The sequence below is a fragment of the Anabrus simplex genome, chromosome 6 (genome assembly GCF_040414725.1).
Source record: "Anabrus simplex isolate iqAnaSimp1 chromosome 6, ASM4041472v1, whole genome shotgun sequence".
In the NCBI taxonomy this organism is placed as follows: Eukaryota; Metazoa; Arthropoda; class Insecta; order Orthoptera; family Tettigoniidae; genus Anabrus; species Anabrus simplex.
In genome coordinates, this window is record NC_090270.1 from 133,837,107 (window position 1) to 133,858,649 (window position 21,543).

Sequence of the window (21,543 nt, forward strand, 5' to 3'; positions counted from 1 at the left end):
TGCTTGACAATAATGTATTTTAGTGTACCATTTGCCACCGAGGTAGGCACCTCATTTGCAAATAAAGAGATTTTGATTTTGATTTGATTTGACTTCATCATGTATTCTTCTGTACTATAGAAGCAGCTACTCAGCAGGACATTTTTTAAAGCTGTGGTAAATGAACTGACGGGAGTAATATCTTTAATCTTATTTGGAAGCTTATTATACAATCTGATTCCAAGGCAATGGTTTTACTCTTGTGCTTGATAAAAATATTAAAAATATTATTTCTTGTTCACGTCTGGTAATTGTGATTGTCAAAATTCTTTCTGAAGTGATCAATATTTTTTTTTCACGTGTAGAATGCATTGCATGATGTATATGCTTGGTACTGGGAGTATCCTTAGTCTCTTAAATAATGGTCTGCAATGATCTAACCTGTTACGTCTCGATGTAATTCTGATAGCTCATTTCTGTATTCGAAAAATAACATCAAAATTTGATTTGTAGTAGCCCTAGCGACCAATAGTGTAAGTAATGAAAGTGATGACTGAATGGAAATATCCAAAATATGCTATTCTAACATATTTTTCACTACAACTATTAGACAAAATCCTTAAGGCAAAACAAACAGAACTCGGAGGCTTCCCTATTTTTTTAATATGACAATCCCATCTTAATTTTTCATCTATATGGACACCTAAAAATTTTGTGGTCAACATATTTTCAATTGCATTTGCATTTAATATAAGGTGGTGGTTTTTTTTTTCTTTTTTTTTTTTTTCAGTTTTGTCATGGTAGTTAGATGCCTTGAATTCCATGTATTGGGTCTTTTTTAAGTTCAGTGTTAATTTGTTTTTCCTGAACCATGATTCTAACCTAGACAGGACTGTATTTGCTGCAGTTTCTGTAGACTAGGGTCAGGTTATTAATAATTATGTTTGTATCATCAGCATACAGAACTGCAGTTTTTACTTGATTATTGTGAGGAAGATCATTCACATAGATCAAAAAAAGAACAGGCCCCAAAATACTACCCTGCGGAATACTTTAGTCTCTGTTTTTTACCTGAGAGTGATATGGCTCATTATGCCCTTTACTGTTACAATGTGTAATTTCAACAAACTGGGATCGTTTATCCAGGTATGATCTAAACCAGTCGTTAACAATTCCTCTAACTCCAGTCTGATATAATTTGTGCAACAATATTTCATGATCAGCAGTATCAAATGCCTTTGAAAGGTCAAGAAATAGTCCTCATCACAGTTTCATCATTATCAAGAGCATTTACGACCAACTGTATAAAATGTGATAAAGCAGACAAAGTACTTTTGCCAGCTCTAAACCCTTGTTGTGCATTATTTAACAAGTTATATTTGATTAAAAATTTAGTAAGCCGATCTTTCATAGCACATTCAAATATTTTTGAAATAACAGTATGTATTAATATTGGTCTGTAATTATGTAAATTATGTAAGTTTCCAGTTTTAAAGACTGGGATAACTTTAGCTAGTTTTAGGAGATTAGAAACTAACCACTAGAAAATGATTCATTGATGAGTTAAGTTAAAGGCTGTACCAGATAAGGAGCACATTTTTTAATGAGTTTTGTGGTAATTTCATCTACACCTGTGGAAGTTTCATTTTTCAAAGACTGCATGATTTTAACAACTTCCAATTCTGTTATTGGAGTTCATTGCATAGAGTTTTGCACAAAGGTTGGGAGTTCTGGTAATACATCTGAGTTATTTGCATTTTCAAGTTTGTATGGTCGGGATAGAAAGAAATCATTTATATAATTAGCCAAATGATGAGGGTCGTTCATTTGTATTCCCTTATCATTTTTTATGGCAGCAACTTTATTTCCAACTGTGTGTTTGTTGGTTTCTTCCTTGATTACATTCCATATGGTTCGTGATTTATTGCACGACTCTTTAACTTTCTTGTTATTGTGCATTATCCTAGCTGCCCTAAGAACTCTTCGACAGACTGATTTGTAGTTTTTAACATACTTACAAAATTCCCGGTCACAACTCTGCTGTGCTAATCTACTTAGTAATTTACATTTTTGACTTGATATCCATATACCCTTTGTGATTCATGGCTTTTTTGAAGATTCATTAATTACTGCAAGTTTTATTTTTGGAAAATGTAATTCAAATTGCGTTAAAAAAGGTTGCATTAAAGGTTCTATACTTTTGGTCAATTCTGTGACCAAATGTTTTTGGAGCCCAGGTCTGAAGTTTTAAGACTTTCAATGAAACTGCCACATGCAGCTGCAGAGAAAAGAGTTAATTGTGCTAGTTCATTTTGGTTGAATGCTTGTTAGCATTCTCAATTTCTAGTTGCAAAATTTGATGATATGAAAATCCAAAATTTATATTGGACGCTTGCAAGAACAATTGGAAATGAATACAAATGTTGTCTATCATCGTAGCTGAGGTGGCAGTTACCTGGGTGGGTGTAAAAATTAAGTGTTTTAGATTACAGCTTTGAAGAACATGCAGTAGTTGTGATGTTGATGGAAGGTTTTATTCAGCAAAATCTATGTTAAAATTACCACAAAGTATTACTTCTGCGTTGCTATTCCTACCGAAAATGTTATGAAGGACTTGATTTAGTTTTCCTAAGAAAATCTCCACATCAGCATCTGGTGAATAGTACACGGTTTACAGAATTACCCTTTTAACATAGGGAAGCTTAAATTCCACTGAACTTAGTTCAAATTCTAATTCAGAATTATGCACTTCAAGATCCTTCCTTTCTTTACATTCAATTCCTAACTTAGCAAAAATACAACTCCCCCACACTCTTTATTAACTCGACTGTAATTACTTGCCAGATAATAACCTTCAATATTAATGAGTTCAAGTTCATCCAAACAGATAAACATAACATCCTGTATTGAATTTAAAATTACTTGTAATTCTAAAATTTTATTTTTAAGACATTGAATGTTCTGATGAAATATTTTGAACTGCCTATTCCCACCCTCCAAGTCATTGCCGGTATTTAATTCTGGACCCACATTCTGGATTGAAATTTTATTGGGTCCAGAATCTAACGCATGTTTCCCGGACTACGTAGTTCTAGGACAATCTTTTCCTGATCTTTACTTGTAATGATGTTGCTTATTAACTTGCTTACATATTGCTTCCCCAGTCTATTCAAGTGCATGCCATGCCTCGTATGAGAAGTTTGGTTTAATTTACTAATGTCTAACAGTGTAACATTTTTGAAATGACTACATATTTGCCTGAATTTCTCACTTGTGTCCTTGACAGCTTTGTTCACAATTTACCAGTCAGTTAAATCATGTCTATGGGGCATGTTTGTCACTATCACATTTGTATGGGTCAGCTTACCTAGAGTTCTTTTCAGAGTACTTGCAGCCTGATGGCCATCATTTCTCGCTATGTTGTTGGTTCCGTCGACAATAACCATGACGTTGTTTGACGAGAGTTTATCAGCTTTCCTCGAGGGGTTTCACTACTTCTGAAAAGAGGGCACCTGGTTGAATAAAACCTGTCACTTCACTGTCGGCTCGTAGTTCTGCTAGATTTGCTGAAAGGCCTCGACCGTGACTATCACCAAACAATTTCACTCTCTTCCCCTTCCTTACTTTCTTGATCACGTTATCGGCGTGAATTCGGCGTTTTTTCGTCGGAGAACTCGCATCTTGGGAGAAAGAAGTGCTTCCTTGCTCTTCCCGAACTTCGTGTAAAATGCTGAATCTGTTTGTTAACGCAGGATGATTTCCAGATGAATCACGCCTAGTTAGCGACACTTTCCTTGGCTACGACGTAACCTCGCTCCACGATGCGCCAACACCAACACCATTGCATTTTTTTAGTTTTTTCACCTCTTCAAGCAGATTTGTCTTTTCAGACCATAATTTTTTAATTACAAGGTTTGCTTCTACCAAATCCTTATGTAGCACTTCTATTATTTTGTGTAGTGATTCAACAGTTTCATGGACAGATGAAGGTGTCATTTTAGGCCTACACACACACTCGCATTCGTAGATATTATCGGTACAGATCTCTTTTTCTGGAGAAAAAGAGTGATTATTTTCACTACTAAGAATACCTTGACTGTTCTTCTTACCATCGGTAACATTTTCTGTACATCTTACAGCACATTTCACTTCGTTTTCTAACAAAATCTGGGGACACTCATTGGAAGCTTGAACTGCCGATGCCATCAATCACTAAGGAACTACTACCGAATGTCCATCAATACTTATAAGGAATTAATGGTAAAAGTGAAGCCACTAGTAGACATAAGGCAAATAGATTACAGGAAAAGTGTAAGTTTTGAAGAAAGGCTGACATTATCATTAAATTCATTATTCACAATGTTTTTTTAAGGTTTAAAGTTAGAAGTGATGTTCACTACCGAAACAACTAACATGTCCATGGCAAAATATATAAAATAATAGATTAGTGGCAGGTACATTTCGTTGTATTTACAGGTTGCTAATAAAGTATTGATTTTTTTAAAAAAAGGGACACAGTGGTAATGTATTTATTTACAGGTTTCTGGCCATTTGTGACTCGTACATGTCTGCATCCTACAGATTTAGAATTGCACACAATACAATCTGAATTTTTTCCTGTTATACGTGATGCCATTTAGAGCATTACAGCCAGAATTCTTGACTTTCCCAAAGAAAGAAGATGTAGAAATTTGCAACAAAAGCCTCACAACAGTGTCTCAAGATTTTATTATTTTTTATTATTATTCTTATTTTTTAATGATGTTGGTTCTTGGAACATAATTACTGTCTTTTCAAATGATGTTTTGTGGTATTAGATAAATGTTAACAGCTTTTAATTTTCTTCTTCTTTATACCACTTGGAGAGACCCCACCTACCAAAATAACAGACATATCAAGAAATGCTTCCAGTCAAAATGTACATTACCTAATGTAGAAATAGAGTGTTAAGTTCCATTACAATCCTGTCAATAATTTTGAAAAGAAAAATGAGCATATGTTCTGAATATTGTGAAACTGAGAAAAACAAGGAAAAGCAATGGAGTTCGCTTTCACTGTTTAATATGCCCCATAACTGTATTCTTTCTCAAGATCTTCTCCAAATTGTTTTTGCTTCCCTTCTTCGTTGTTATTGTGCCATGTTCAGAATAGTAGCATATCGCTTTCATGACAAGCATGTTGCTGAATTTCCTTACTAGCTTCTGTTCAAAGAATCCAGGTCCAAATCCAAACTTTGCAAGAATGTCAATCCTGTCTTTATTTACGTCATTAAAGATTACATCGGCTTCAAAAGCAGCTAGTTTTATCTTCCAAAGTAGAAAATTTAAATTTTCATTGGGGCTCTATATATACACATATGTGTGCATTTCTTGAGGAATTCAGGTGAGATTAGTGCCCTGTATACTGGCTTAGTAACTAAAGGAAAATCTTGTGTAATATTGTTCTTATGAGTAAATTGGCAGTGTAATAGACTGATACTTGTCACAGCTACATGTAAATTATACAGGAGTAGAGTTTGTGGTTTTTAGCATTTGGAATAAATGTGAAATATGTTGAAACTTTGTCCGTGTATGTGCCTTCACTTTATATGACCCTTGCGAGTAGTTTTTAGCGATTTTGAATTGGCGATAAAATGCAAAATTGGTTCAAAATGTGAAATTATACAATGTATGTGAAATAGATGCAAAATTCTCGGTTTTATCCGAAATACACACATCTTTTTAAAAACGATGCACTTTTCTTTAAAATAAGATATATGTGGTTATTTATTTCAGTGAAAAGAATTATTACGGCGCTGTAAATCTTTCAGTGTGTGGACTATCTTTCAACGGCCATAGAGCGATGCAAAGAACAACCAATCACACAGCTTAATGCAATACACGCGTCGATGCCTACTCGATTCATAGTTTGTGTTCTAAAGGTTGCCAATATGAATCTCGAAGATAACCGACGTCTACCGATTCAGCACTAAGGGAACCCAGGTATCACTTTCAATTACACACGTTCATTCACTTTATGTTGACTCTTGATCATTGTTGGTTATTCTTGAGATAGGTGCTGAGTAGTAGTTCTGTTTTAAAGTACGGTAGCGATTTATTGTCTGTTAGCCATGGGTAGAAACAAAGTGACGATCAAACAGCATGCCAAGAGTTACAAATTGGAACATTTTTATGTAAGCGATACAGATATATTGCAGTGCCGACATTGCAATCAAAGACTTGAATGGAAGAAGAAAGGTGTTTTGGATAAACACTGCAAAAGTGCAAAAACCATGTGCTACTAAACGAGCGATTTTTATCTCAACCAGCATGTGAACAGCGTGGTGTCAAGCGGCAAGCCACAATAGATAGAAATGGATAGAAAGGCAAAAATGAGCAAAAACTGAGAAACAAACGTTCATTGAGGATACTGTGAAGATGTGCCTGCAGACTAATATCCCCATCCACAAGCTGGACCGTCCTTCTTTCCAAGACTACCGTGAAAAGTAAGTGTCGATTTCAGACATATTTTTGGGCATTATTTATATTTGTGTTTAAAATACATTTACACCATCTTGAGTGGTATAGCCTACGTGACTGCGAAATATTCATAAACTAGCCTTTATTCTTCATCTCCCCCTCCCCCAAAGAGAACCACATGGATGGTTGTTTTGAAGTATTGCGATTGTTATACAGCCTTGTTGAATTTTAGGTTAGGTAAACTTTGTATCAAAAACCACGTTGATGCACGTTTTCGAATATGATAATTTCACGTGGAATTTTAGGTTAGGTTATTCAAAGTTTCAACCAAAAACCAAACAAACGTGGATGGACATTATTTTAAAATGTTACAATTCAATAGACCATCTAGGATGTAGAATAGTAGCTTGTTTTCATGTACATAAATGGAAGTTTATAGGGAAAAGCTTTAAAACTCATTCAGTGATTCGCTAGGCTAGCACTACACCAAATCTTTAAGTATTTGTCCTTACCTCTAAAATTTATTATTATTATTATTATTATTATTATTATTATTATTATTATTATTATTATTATTAGCATGTTTAACGAAATGTTATTGGCCCCATAGGTACATCCCAGGATCAGGAGATCTGCCTCAAGTCAGTACCCTTAGCAGAGATTATGTTTCACATTGCGGAGATTCAGCAAAGGCAGAGGTGAATGCTGCATTGGACGGGAAGCCCATTTTAGTAATCGCAGACGAGACGTCGGACAGCCGAGACAGATGTGGCTTTGCTGTTCTATTCAGGACGATCACGCCAACTGCAGAACAACAAGTTTATTTGGCAAGCTGTTCATTTTTGGATGCTGCCAACGGGACATCATGCATGATGCTCTCAAAGACTATAATATTGATTATGAAAATGTGCTGGGTTTAGTGTCAGACTGCCAGATACATGGGTACATGTTTCCAGGCATTAAAGACGATTATTGGGGACCATCTTCTTCACTTCCAGTGCTTTGCACATAAGTTGCATGTTGTGGGGAATGTTATTCTCAAGGAACTGTCACAGTTGAACAGTTTAGTTTCAAAGCTTAAGATGGCTTTTCTCCACTGTAGGAAGTTGAAGAACTCCTATCTAAATTTTTTGCAAGATAATTTCCCTGATTTGAATGCACTGTTATTCCCAGCTCCTGTCGTCACCCGATGGAACTCTTGGTTTTGCTCAGTCCAGTATCTTGACAAGTACTTCACACCCCTGGTAGAGTTCTTTAGCTCTCTTGATGAAAATTCCCTAAATAGCAGTAGCCATTCAGTGTTGGATATGTTTACAGATCAGGATATGCTTCCGTTGCTGAAAGTTCAGATAAAGTTTGTTTCACAGATATCTAAAAATTAATGCAGCACTCGCAGTACTGGAGGGATCATCCTACCCGTATGCTCACAAGCTGTGGGATGATCTTACCACTATTTGTGTAGAATTGAAGAGGTGTGCTAACAGATAGTTTCCGTTGGGAACAAGTAACCTGCTGGAGAGTTTCAGAAGCAATACGAAGAAAGAGGAAAAAGAAGTGTGCAATTTATTTAATCCTGCAGTTGCAGGGCAAAACAGTGCTCTGGAACCCAAATCACTTGTGTCTTTGCAGCATAAGTTGCCATTTTTTAGAAGTGTCACTGTTGATCAGTTTGTCAAGGGCTGCGAAGCATATCACCAACAGATGCTGCGGAACATTAGAATGGACAAAAACACTGACACTTTTCCAATGTTGATGGCACTTAAGTTAAAGTTTCCTTCCTTTGCCTCGGCAGCACTGCAGTGCATTTGGGCCCCTATGAACAGTGTTGATGTAGAGTGGCTTTTTAGCAAGTGCAACATGATTGTAACCGTAGGCGGACTCTAATGAAGGAGGACACCATTCAAACAATTGGCATTTTGTACTTCAATCATCATTGAAATTCCTCTTCCTTGTAGGTCTGCTGTACTGTGATAGATGAATATGTTCAGAATAGTATTTTTCACTTTGAAATCGTGTTTGTAAATTTGTAAATATGCATATTCAAGTGTGTGTTAATATTTCTTGCAATCTTATGCCATTGTTTGCCTTATTTTTCATACTGTATTCAAAGCTGTACGACGAGCAATTTGTGATTAAACAGTATGATTTTACTCCCAACTGTTGTGTGCAATTTCACAAATTATGCCTATTTCTAACAAATTTGCTATAAAACACTAAATTTGAGAAGTATAGATGCTACAAAATGCTAAATTTGAAAATCAAAACGCTAAATGTCTGATTTTTAAATGCTATAAACCACAAACTCTACACATGAGGTCTTGTTTATTACCCTTATCACTATGCATAAACTACTGTCTCCACAAACTTTGCACTGGCAAGCTGATCTAATTGCTCACTTGGTAATAATAAACCTATTATTCTAAATCTTGTACCTCCATCCAATTTACTGGTAAACTCCATGGTACAGAGTGACTAATTTCCCCACAAAGCACTAGTAGGACTCTCTTTCTTACCTCAATGTTGATTTTGCCCTTCTGTATATTGTTCATATGTATCTTCTTTACTGCTGTGGACTCTACCAAGCCTAGCCACCCTGAAACACTTTCCTTATGAAACAGCTGAAGAAAAATGAAAACTTTGCCTTCATTTTCACCAAAAATGAATACCAAACACTGCAATATAATAATAGATGCTAATAACAAGCACCTTGCCTTCTATTTCAGAAGTGAAGAGTATGCCTTTCCAACAACTAAACACTATGACTGTCTATAGTAGAATGTTATGAAAGGCTGTTGCTCAGATGGTAAATTTCCTATCACATAGTCTTTATTTAAATGATTTCAGTTTGCTATGTCTTACATTGCCTGTCAAATTTTTTTGTAAATATTGATTATATAAAATAATGTTTCACAGAGTAGGGTGCATGGCTATTGTAAGACCGTGGATAATAGGATAATTCATCTACTGAACATTTTATTACAAGCATGTAACTGGCAAATATTTTTTTAATAAATACATTTTCTGCCATCATATCCCCTTAATAACACATCACATAAAAAGAAGTTTTTTATGTTGTAGATTAAAATCTAGAAAGCATTGGTAGATAAAATAATTACAAATGAATTTTTCACCTTTGTTTACCTTGATGCCATCAATGGACTCGGTATAAGTTATTCATAAGTTAGAAGTAACAGACAAGAAAGTAGTGAGTATGATCACTGGTTCAAACAGGTATGATCAGTGGATCAGATCAACAGATCTGATATTTGCTTTGGGGATGTTGGCGCAGAAACACTGGAAAAGAGGAAAAGACCTAATTATTGTGTTTAAGGGCCTTGAAAAGGCGTATGATAATGTTCCTAGATCAACTATTTGGAAAAGTCTTAGAAAACTTGGTGTACCGGAGTACCTTATTAGGAATATCAAAATATACGAGGGTTGGGGCAAAAGTCATGGCAACTTTTTTTTTTCCTCTTGAAAATACCAGTCTGGTTGGAAAATGTGACATATACAGACGAAAGGACAAGGGGTTAACTACATGTGTGGACAATGAATAGTGCATATCATAACACACTAATTTATTACGGTAGTATACAGGGCAATATGGCCTTCCCGGTGCAAAAGAATGTCAACACAGCACACATAAAGTTGACATGACAAACCTGGGCCTAAAAACCCTCAAAGTAGTCCCATGCTACTGACACCACACGATGCCAACGATGTGGGAGGCGCTGAATACTATCTGCCTCAGCATTTGCCGCACCACGTGTGAATCGGGTCATCTGTTGGCGCACAGCATTAGCAATGTCCTCTCGTGTTGCAAACTGCCTACCACATAATGGTTCCTTAATCTTTCGAATGAGATCAAAGTCACAGGGCGAAATGTTGGGAAAGTACGATGGGTGCTCCAATTCCTCCCATCCCCAACATCCCAATAGCTGCCCTACACACTCTGCTTTATGTGGTTTTGCATTGTCATGCAGGATTATTGCACTGTCCACAAGATCCGGACGTTTCTCCCGAACGCCACGTCGTGCCTGTCGCACCAGGAAGTCCCTGTATTACTGTGCGGTCACTGTTGTGCTATGTGGAACAAAATGGCAAACAATGACACCCCTGACGTCATATGCGACGATCGCCATCAATTTGACTGGGGAAGGATTCTGACGGACCTTCTGCCTCCTTGGTGATCCAGCATGTCGCCACTCCGCTAACTGACGTTTCAGTTCTGGTTCGTATGCCCTGGCCCAAAATTCATCGATGGCGATTACTCGTGACAAGGAATTGATCGCCGTCCAGTTGCCAGCATGCAAGGTGGTCGGAGCATATAGCATAGCGCACCCACCTTTGAACTTCCGTCAGTGCATGCGGTACCCACTGCAATGCAATTTTGCGCAGTTGCAGCTCATTACGCAATATCCTGTGGACAGTGCGTTTCTCGTTGCCACTTGCCCTCTATAACTCCAGTAGCGTCCATTGTCTGTCTTCATCCAGGAGCTGCTTAATGATGGCAGGTGCCACATTGGTCTGCACACTGACAGGTCGTCCCGAACGTTGCTCATCACTGGTTGTCACACGTCCTTGCTGAAACTTTCCTACACACCGTGCTACTGTACGGTATGATAGCGCATTATTCCCAAGGGCTTCCACTAATTCACTGTGACATTCCATCGCATTTCTCCCTCGGAGGACGGCTATTTTGATGTAAGCGCGCTGCTCAACACGGGTTACGTCCATCTCTCACGACACTCACCAACTGACTGATTTCACAGCCCTCGCTGCGCTACTACCAGCTATCACAGAGCCATCTGTTGTTCTGCATACACACTATGCCTGCAGAACTTCCACACAACACAAATACGTTTGTGATCCGTTCACATATCTACAAGAAAAAAAATAGTTGCCATGACTTTTGCCCCAATCCTCAAATATTTTGAAAAGTTTCAGGAAAACTGATAATTAATTTTTCTTTGAACATGTGAATACAATATAATTTTGAATGAAAAAGTACCCTGCATCTAAAGGGGCAGAATTTTTAAAAATGGCTAAATGAAGGGTAAATGCAAACCACTTCTCAAATATTTAGTTGATTATGACCATTTTGGTGTTTTTATGTGCATATTCTGTGAAATAATACATATGTCAGAGTGACATACAATAGGTGCTGCAAATGTGTGATGCACGCCTACCAGTTAGAGATATATCAACTACCAGCTCGAGGGTTATAGCATTAGAATATGAGATATTGTAGTTGGCTTTTTATGTGAAACATATTTCTAAGTGTCCCTTGGAGATGGATTCAGAAAAGAAGTTCAGTTTTATTTAGCGGAGATGTTACACAGGTTTGAAACCCAGTCACACTATCTTTTATAGACCTCTGTTCTTTTGTAGTTTGATGGTTGTGTTGTGAGTGTAGAGAGTAATTACATCTTGGTCTAAGTCATGAGTCCCACTCAAGTTCATGCTTTATGATGCTTGTAGTTTGTTCTTTATTTGCTTATTGTTCATAAATCATCATTGCTGATTATAAAACAATTCGAAAGTTTATTTTCATGTATTCCTTTCACTTTTAGTCTTGATATTGCAGTTGATTATGGTTTGTAATTAACAGTCAGGTAGAACATAATTGAATGACAGTTGAATTGTTCTCAGCTAGATGAATTTGTTGAAGTTATTAATGATAAATGTGATGCTTTATCCCTGTTTATAATTCCTTCATTCTCTTTTCAGTATCAGGCTACACTCGTGAAGCAGGAGTTAGAAATCTGGAGCGTAAGGTCTGCTCTCTTTGCCGTGCTGTGGCTGTACAGGTGGCAGAGATGAGTTACAGTGACAAGGAACAGGATCTACCCATTGTGCTAGATACAGCAGCTCTGGAGGAGATACTTGGGGTGAGCTACAATTGTATTACAGTGGAACTTTGATTCTCCGTTTTTGGAGGGACCACGGAAAAAAAAAGTACAGCACGGGAAAACGGAAAATCCGGGAACAAATAAACCATCAACAATTTGACTAAAGCATCACAAAAATGAAATATGTATACTTATAATCTTACAAACACCCCTAAACCAAACCAAACTACAGCCTCAATGGGCCTTCCGCCTACCAAGCGACTGTTGCTCGGTCCAAAGGCCTACAGATTATAAGGTGACGCACGGTCAGTATGACGAATCTTCTCGGCCCTTATTCCTGGCTCTCTAGACCGGAGTCGCCATCTCACCATTAAATAGCTCCTCAGTTGAAGGCAATCGTAGAATGAGTGAATCTGGAACCAGCCTTCATATCCGGGTAAAAATGCCTGACCTGGCTGGGAATCGAACCCGGACCCTCCGGGCAGGTTAGGCCGCGGGGCGGCTTCAAACATTAATTACCGGTACACGACTTCAAAATCTCAAAACTTTACATTCAGTTTTGCTGGGGAAACTTTGTCAGTTTCCTCTGAAAACTTCTTTCAGTTCAGCAACTTTGATCAGCCAAACTCTTCGAAAAATCTAATACACGTAACGCTAAGCCAACAATCGACCACAGGTAGTTTTTAATTCTCTAATCTAATAAAATAAAGCTCATTAGATACAAAAGCGCCCAACATGATGGCAAAATCCCTTCTTTTTTTTAAATCTTCCCTTGTAATTTGATCACTGGTAGCCTATACTGTTCATAGTCGGTTTATGGAAATATTGTACCGCGTAAATTAGGCCTACATCGACTTTTAAAGGTTGTGTTGAACTCGATAATATGGTTTTGGATGTATCGATTCTCAAGTTCTCAAATGCATTATATTCAGTTCTGCCTGTCACTAATCCCAATCAAATTGGAAAGAGAAAAAATATCATTAACACTTCCGAAATTACAATATTCGCAACCTTGCGCTCAGCTGGAAAGTGCGCTCGCTGTACAAGTCGTTTCGAGTACGAAATGATACAAAGTTTTTAAATGTAACGTGCGCAAATAAAACGACTGTGGTTTTTATAACATTTTAACACAAAAACCTGAAAATCGCAGTCTTTTATTAGGACCAAAACAGTAATAGGCAATCTCAAAACCTCCCATGGCTTTATGTATGTAAGGTGTAACATCTGTTCTGGTCTCGATAACATAATCATATGGACATTCTAAGTTCCCTTTGAGGGAATTAGATATTTTTCCACCAATAGAGCATGCCAAAAGTCAGATCAAAAATCAAATGTAAGGCTTTTCAGGCGTTTGCTCTATTAACCAGCGTTTCGTCTTAGGTCTGACACTAGACTCATCAGAGTGGGATGTGTCAGACCCTACCCACTGACGCTCGGGTGTATGCAGGTGAACTTAAGCAGGCAATAATTCCATTGTGGAGTTTTATCTCTCGTATGCAGTTTTCAGACTGTGCCTCTTATAATGGGCTTCTGATAAGTTCACCTGTATACACCCCCAGCGTCAGTGGGTGGGGTCTGACACATCCCACTCTGATGAGTCTAGTGTCAGACCTAAGACAAAACGCTAGTTAATAGAGCAAACGCCTGAAAAGCCTTACATTTGATTTTTGATCTGATTTTTAACATAATCGTATACGATAATATTAAAATACTAAATTTGTGTTACTTAAGAAGGAGCAGTTTCGATTCCTGCCTGAAAGTCCAGTGACTATACAATGCCCTGAGGGAAGTGCCGAAAACCTGTTCTACGGTACACTCGAAAAAAGTAAAAAAAATAAACATCTGACCCTAGACATAATATAGACGTTTTGTAAGTACGAACATTTGACGAAACTTGTTCTGTGTTCAAGTAGAGCTGTCGAAATGCACTCTGTCTCCTTCCAGTTGTTGTGGACACTCTCTGCTTTATGATTTCCGAGGAATCTCTAAACAATACCGCCCGAATGCAATGCTAAGATGTTCCCTTATGCAAGTTCACTGCCGATCGCTTTGTACCGACATGTGCAGCGAGCGTGTTTTCCAGATGACCTCAAGGTCACAAATAACCGTAATTTCTGAAGTTTTGAAGATTTTTTTTTTTTTCTCTCTTTCCAATTTGATTTGATTAGTGACTGGCAGAATTGAATATAGTGCATTCGAGAACTTCTGAGAATGGATACTTACATTCAAAACCATGTTTTTGAGTTCAACATAACCTTTAAAAGTTGATGTAGGCCTAATTTACGCGGTTCAAGATTTCCAGAAACTGACTACGAACAGTATACCAGAGTCCAAATTACAACGGAAGATTAAGAAAAGAACGGATTTCGCCATCATATTGGGCGCTTTTGTATTTAATGTGCTTTATTTTATTAGAAGAGAGAATTAAAAACTACTTGTTGTCGATTGTCGTTTAGCTTGGCGTTATTAGATTTTTCGAAGAGTTGGCTAATTAATGTTGCTGAATTGAAAGAAATTTTCACGGGGAAACTGACGAAGATTCCCCTGTAAAATTGAAAATAAAGTATCGAGTTTTTGAACTTACGTACCGGTAATTAATGCGGTTCCGCGGTCTAACATGCCTCTCATCAAGAGGGCCCGGGTTCGATTCCGATCAGGTCAGGAAATTTTATCTGGATATAAGGGCTGGTTCATGGTCCACTCAGCGTATGTGATTACCTTTAATTGAGGAGCTATCTAATAGTGAGATGGCAACCTCGATCTAGAGAGCCAGGAGTATCGGCTGAGAGGATTCGTCACACTGACCTTGTGTCACCTCGTAATCTACAGGCCTTCGTGCTGAACAGTTGTCGCTTGGCAGGAAAAGGCCCATTGGAGCTGTAGTTTGGTTTGGTTTAGGAGTTTTTGTAAGATTATAATTATACATATTTCATTTTTGTGATGTTTAGCCAAATTGTTGATGGTTTTATATTCATGGTTCCTCGAAAAACTGAGAATCAAGGTTCCACTGTTTATCTAAAGTAATAGAACATCGTGTAAAGGAGCAGTTATCAGCATATTTTGGAAAGTACAATTTATTAAATACTGCACAGTTTGGTTTCAGAACTGGTAAATCCACCATTAAAGCTGCAGAAACCGTTGTGACTGAGGTAATACAGGGTTTTGAGTCTTACCACATAACATGTGCTACATTCTTAGACCTCAGTAAAGCTTTTGATTCCGTACCACATGATATACTAATAAGAAAGCTCAACTATTATGGGTTAAAAATGTAGAATTATTATCTCAACGATGGATGTCCAATTGTACTTGAAAAAGAAATCTGTAGCACTTAAAATAGAAACAGGCATAGTTCAGGGAACTGTTATAGAACCTTTTCTGTTCTTCGTGTATATAAACTATATTGTAAGTAATTTACCCTGCAGGTCAGTGCACTATGCAGATGATATCACTATCATAAAAAATGGTAAGGATTTAATAAATGTGTAAGATAAAAGGTTAGAGATGCTAGGCAAATCATCCAATTGGTTGCAGGCTAATAAACTATTTTTAAATAGTAACAAGACATACATTATTTATTTTCACTTAATTAAGTCAACTTTAAATGAGAATGAACATAGTTCTGTCAAATTATTAGGATTACATTTGGATTCTAAGTTAAGCTGGTATACTCTCACACAAAAGTTATGTAAAAGACTGTCTAGAGGGTTATTTTTACTTCGAAGACTGAAAGAGTCGGTTAGTAATAATCAGATGTGTGCATACTATGCTTTCTTCCATTCACATTTATCATACGGTACCATATTACGGGAGAATTCTACTGGAGCATATGATGTGTTTAAGTGGCAAAAGAAGGCAATAAGATGAATAAAAGGCAAGGCCAACAGGGAGTCAGGCCTATGTTTCAAGAACTTCCTATTAAGCCTCTCCCATCACTATACATATTCCATTGCATCCGTAATACAGATGTGCCAACTCTCCCGATTTTAGCGGGAGACTCCAGATTTTTCATCTTTCTCTCTGCTCTCCCGATCGCCGGGACCTATCCCCCAATTTTCAGAACACTTTCAGTAATTTTCGTATTATTTTGAACTCTCACGCGTTTCCTCGTCTTGTGATGTAGATATTGATTCCCATAGGGAACCTAAAATATTTGTCCCGAATGAGTAAATTTATAATACCAATATAATGGTCCGTTATAATGTCCAATAATGGACCATTATATTGGTATTATTTCCTTGTCCTATCGATATATGGCTGAGTATGGTGGCTTGAAAGTAGTTCTAATAATCACAACCGGATGGCAGTATGGGGCACAGTGCCCAGCTATGTGCTCCTCTTTGGTCTATAATACAGTCAGATACTCAAATAGCTCAATAATAGGAATTGGAAGTCACAAGCGAGTAACCTAACCTCAGAAGTAGCACGCCATAGACATCAACCTGGGGCAGGACCTCCATAAGTGCTCGTGTTACGTCATATAGTAGTGCTTCTTCGTTGTATCTCTTAATATTTGTTTTGGCCTAAATGTCAAAAAAAGAAATATGATGCAGTGTTTAAAAGCCCTTATAGGGAAGAGTTTCTGTGTTTAAGTCAATTCAGAAAGGGACCAACGTTCACATTCTGTACTATGTATAGGTGTGATTTTTCAGTTGCGCATAGCGGGAAGTGCGATATACTCAAACATGTGCAAACGAAAAAAACGCAAGGAGAGTGTCCATTGTGTAGAAAGAAACCAGAAACTGAACTTTTCATGTAAAAACCAAGATGTAAATCCTGTGATGAATGCCGAGCCTTTATTTACGTCATTTATTGTAAAACATAACCTGCCTGTAAATTGTGCTGAACATGCGGGGCCTTTGTTTCTCAAAATGTTTCCTGATGTGGAAATCACTAAATTATATGGGTGTGCTAGAACGAAAACAGCGGCTATCATTACAGAAATGTGCATGGAAGAAAGGGCGAAAGTTGTTGTAGTAAGCCTGAACTCAATGAAATTCAGAGTTGTCTACTCTCTGTGCCTAATTTGGAAGGGGATGTTACTGGAGCTAACATTGCCAATCTTTTGCTATTAACTTTTCAGGAATTCTGCATTCCATTAAAAAACTGCCTAGCTCTTGGCGCTGATAATGCTCCAGTAATGGTAGGATTAAAGAATGGTGTGGCAGGATGTTAGAAGTGGGAAAATAGTAACATAATCATCGTACGCTGCTTTTGCCACCTAATTAATCTTGCTGCAGAGAAGGGTGCAGCCTGCTTCCCTGTAAATGTAGGTGAAAGTATAATTGATATATTTTATTATCTGGAAAGGAGTGTAAAGAGGAAAGAAAAGTTGTGAGAATTTCAGACTTTACACGATACAGAGATCAGGAAAATTCTGAAGTATGTGCCTACTCGATGGTTGTCTCTAAGAAAGTGTGTAGATAGGATGTTGCTGCAGTGGGACCCTTTGGTTACTTTATTTCAGGAACGAAATTGTGAGTAAGGATTCTCAGATGGGAAGTTTGAAGACTTACAAAATTTCTAAGCACAGTCCAAGTGCAGATGTGTCTTGTTTGTCTGAAAAGGTGAAGCATTGTCATAACACACTCCTCAGTTAAATGGAAAACCCAGTCATCGGTTTCACCTCCCTTCCCCCCCCCCCAAAATGAAACTACTGATGACATTAAGAGCCATGCTTTGTCACGCGAACGACTGTTCATGTTCCTTTCATCAAATTTACTTAAATCTTTTTGCCTTTTTCTCTCAAGTTTTATGGATATCTTTGAGAATCCAAACGTAGCTCTTCAGTCAAGTATGCCGCACATCCACTTATTGAGGTCAATTTTGGAGGAACTATGGAAGAATGTGATGGTAAGGTTTGTAAAACCACATGTTATTAAAAGCTCCTCCTCTCTCCTTGATGTAGATTATCATACTCCAGCAAATCAAAAGGACAATTGTGATCTGATGATAGGGAACTCTGCGTTCATTTTGGCAAACACTTTGAAGTCTGAGGAAAAGTTCATATTCTTTAAGTTTGTTAGAAAGTGTTTCTCTTCATCATGTGACTGACTACATGGTACACAAATTTCCATTCAAAGATTAAGTTTTAATTAATGCAGGAGTTGCAAATATTTCTGCTATTTTATAGCGTTAGATTTTTCGTTAACAAGTTTCCAAACATTCTGATTAGTGAAACAGAACATTTAGATAAATAAACTGATATTCTGCACTCCCAGTTCTGTAACTTTCAACTCGAAGAAACAGACCTTGCAAAAGGAAGAATTGATGTTCAGTTGGCATTGGGGGGTCAGATGAAATCAGCTGATGTTGTACTTAAATATGACAGACTCTGTAAGGTGATGCTTACTATTTTATCAATTCCACATAGCAATGCAGAATGTGAAAGGATTCTTAGCAGAGTCACAAAGACAAAAACACAGTTCAGATCCTTGCTGTCTGAATAAAGTTTGGAGAAACTTTTAACCTTAAAATCAGTTCAGCTAAGCAAGTGCTTTGAGCAAAAATTTAGTTCCGAGTTTCTGAAGAGGGCTAAGTCAGCTATGAGTGTGTTGAACAACAATTAGTCGTAATGTGTTCAGCATGTTGAAGGATGATAAGTCACATGTTCCTAAAGTACAGGTATGCCCAGTATTTAGTATTCACATATAAATAATTAAATACCATATTTACACGAATAATCCCCGCATCCTAATTTTAGGAAGGCTCATTTTGAAAAAAATAAATGAACAAAAATTCCTTGCTTTGAAGGAGTAACATAGGCATAAACAAACATTTTATATCACTCCGCGAGGTCTACGTTGTCTTTACGCAAATATGAACGTGTAAATTTATGAATATAACTGCTTTGCCTGAACTTATTTGAGAAATACATTATCGATGCTATGAAATATATTTGCCATGAAAATTATCGAGTAGACTTAGGTATTTCATTAATCTGAACTTGCAGTAGGCTCGATTCTCTGTAGATCAAAAGATTCGTTGTCTCTTGCATCACTAGTATCCTTTCCTAAATTACTTACAAATTCGTTACACAGCATGTCTTAAACATTTTCCATACACAGTCTTTTCTTTACGCGGATATTAACACGACCGGTGGTGGATAATTCTTTTCCGTGCAATGTAAACAGTTGAAACAGACACACCGGCGAACTCGGATGTTTGTTTTGCGATATGGTAAAACCTCATTGACTCGAAATCGTTTGGACACAAAAATCGGACTTCAAATTACGTGATTTTGAATTAACCGCCAACTCATACTTCACAAATGTCAACCCTTGCCGCGTCAAAAAATGTTCTAAGATCCATTACTGCATGCAATTAACATTGCAATTAACAGGATTGCTTGTTGTGCTTCATTGCGCTTCGCATAGACAGCGACCTTTTGAGGTCTGCATTGAATTGGAAATGTTCTTGATAACATCTCAAAGGACTTATTGCTCGTTTCCACCTCATTAGGATTGCTCCATTAAAGGGACACTGTAGTTTTTATTCAATTATTATTCTACGATACTACGTGAAGTTTTAAGAAGTGCGATAAATTAAGCACATAGTGTTTCAAGACTATTCTATTGTATAATTTGTTGTTCTTTTTTTAAATCCACTTTATGTCATAAGTGAGCAAACCGGTTTGCATATGTTTTTATCAGTTTATGGCATAAGACTCACAACTCTTTGACTTGTTGAAAATATTAACTTAGAGACAGTATATTTTAAACACAGTTTCATGTTATTAATATGGTTTTAAATTGTGATGAATTTGACGTTGATATATGATAGTCAATTTTTCTACAAACTTCTATCAGCTGATGATGATGCAGTGGGGCGTCGAAACTAGTACTGATTGAAAAATATATGTTGTAATTACATATACGCAACAATTTTTATGTATTGGAGAAGGTGGACCCAAAATTATAATAAAAAGTTGTTATATTGATTAGTACATGTTCTGCCATCAGTGATGTGTCGTAATACGTCGCAATTCGCTGCCAAATTTCTCCTGATTTTTTACTTTTGAAGTTGGCATGTCTGTAAATATCAAAGAAAATCTTGATGATCTGACATCACGTAAAACTGTGCATTCATACGATACATGGAGAAGGACTGATTTAGACGTTAGACTGAAAATACATAAGAAAATTATAGATATAATGGGAATAAATTATTCAATAAGCTACCTACCCAGTGGATAAATATGCCCTTAAATAACTTCAAAACATATCTTAAAAAAATGGCTGATATTAAACAGTTTTTATTCACTATCTGAATTCAAAGAAAAAGTAACGCTATTGTCAAGGGACGAATATATAAGTCAGCACCTTCCTAATAGGTAGGTAACATTGGTACTTATGATCAGATCCACTATTCAGTAGACTAATAGCCCAAAGTGTCATGAAAAGTTTTCATTTTACTTTTCATTGTTTACAAACCTTTTCTTCTTCTTCTTCTTCTTCTTCTTTTATGACCACATAGGATCAATTTAGTCAGTCCGTCGTTCAGGTCTCTTTGAAGGGATTGTTCGGGCTTTGCGGTCCTCCCAGTACTTCTTCAGACGCTCCGATCTTCGTGCCCTTTCCTCAGTTGAAAATGTGCGTGTTGTTGGTTTGTTTTGTGTAAGGGTAAAGCGGAGGTTTGTATTCTTGAGTTTTGTATTCAATTTTATCTTATTTTTGGTGTCTTCTGTTGTAAGGCCTATTTCCTTCAGATCCTCTCTTACTTCTCTGGTCCATTTACATCCTGTTGTGGTATTTTTTGAGACGAGATTGTGTTGTACTAGTTGTTTCAGAAGTCTCGAGTCCTGCATCCTCATGATATGTCCAAAGAATCCCAGTCTCCTCTTACGCATAGTATCTGTAATGGGTTCTAGCTCTTTGTACACGACTTTGTTAGGTATTAACCGCCACTGTCCATCTTTCTGATATTTTTTGTTGATACAGGTTCTTCCAATCCTCCTTTCAATTTTCTGAAGTCTGTCAGTCTTTGATTGTTTAATCAGGTAAAAGAGTGTTTCTGCTGCATATGTAGCTTCCGGTTTTATAACTGTGTTGTAGTGTTTTATTTTTGTATTTATTGATAGACATTTCTTTTTGTAGATATCCCATGTTAATTTTTGTGCTTTAGCTAATCTATTTGTTCTTACTTGGATTGAGATTTTTTCATCTAAGTTATGTGTTATTACTTCTCCAAGATATTTAAACTGAGTTACTATTTTGATTTTATTACCATTTATGGTGACTTCTTTTAGCAGTGTT

At 37.0% G+C, this 21,543-nt stretch overlaps 1 protein-coding gene across 2 annotated transcripts in view; it reads left to right on the forward strand.

The window, feature by feature from the left end:
• LOC136876197 (lon protease homolog 2, peroxisomal) overlaps positions 1–21,543 on the forward strand; it is a 212,228-nt gene that overhangs the window by 128,940 nt on the left and 61,745 nt on the right. For both annotated transcript variants that reach the window (XM_067149939.2, XM_067149940.2), the window contains one exon: positions 12,168–12,328. In XM_067149939.2, the coding sequence (XP_067006040.1) occupies positions 12,168–12,328 (161 nt within the window). The remainder of the gene's footprint in view (positions 1–12,167; positions 12,329–21,543) is intronic.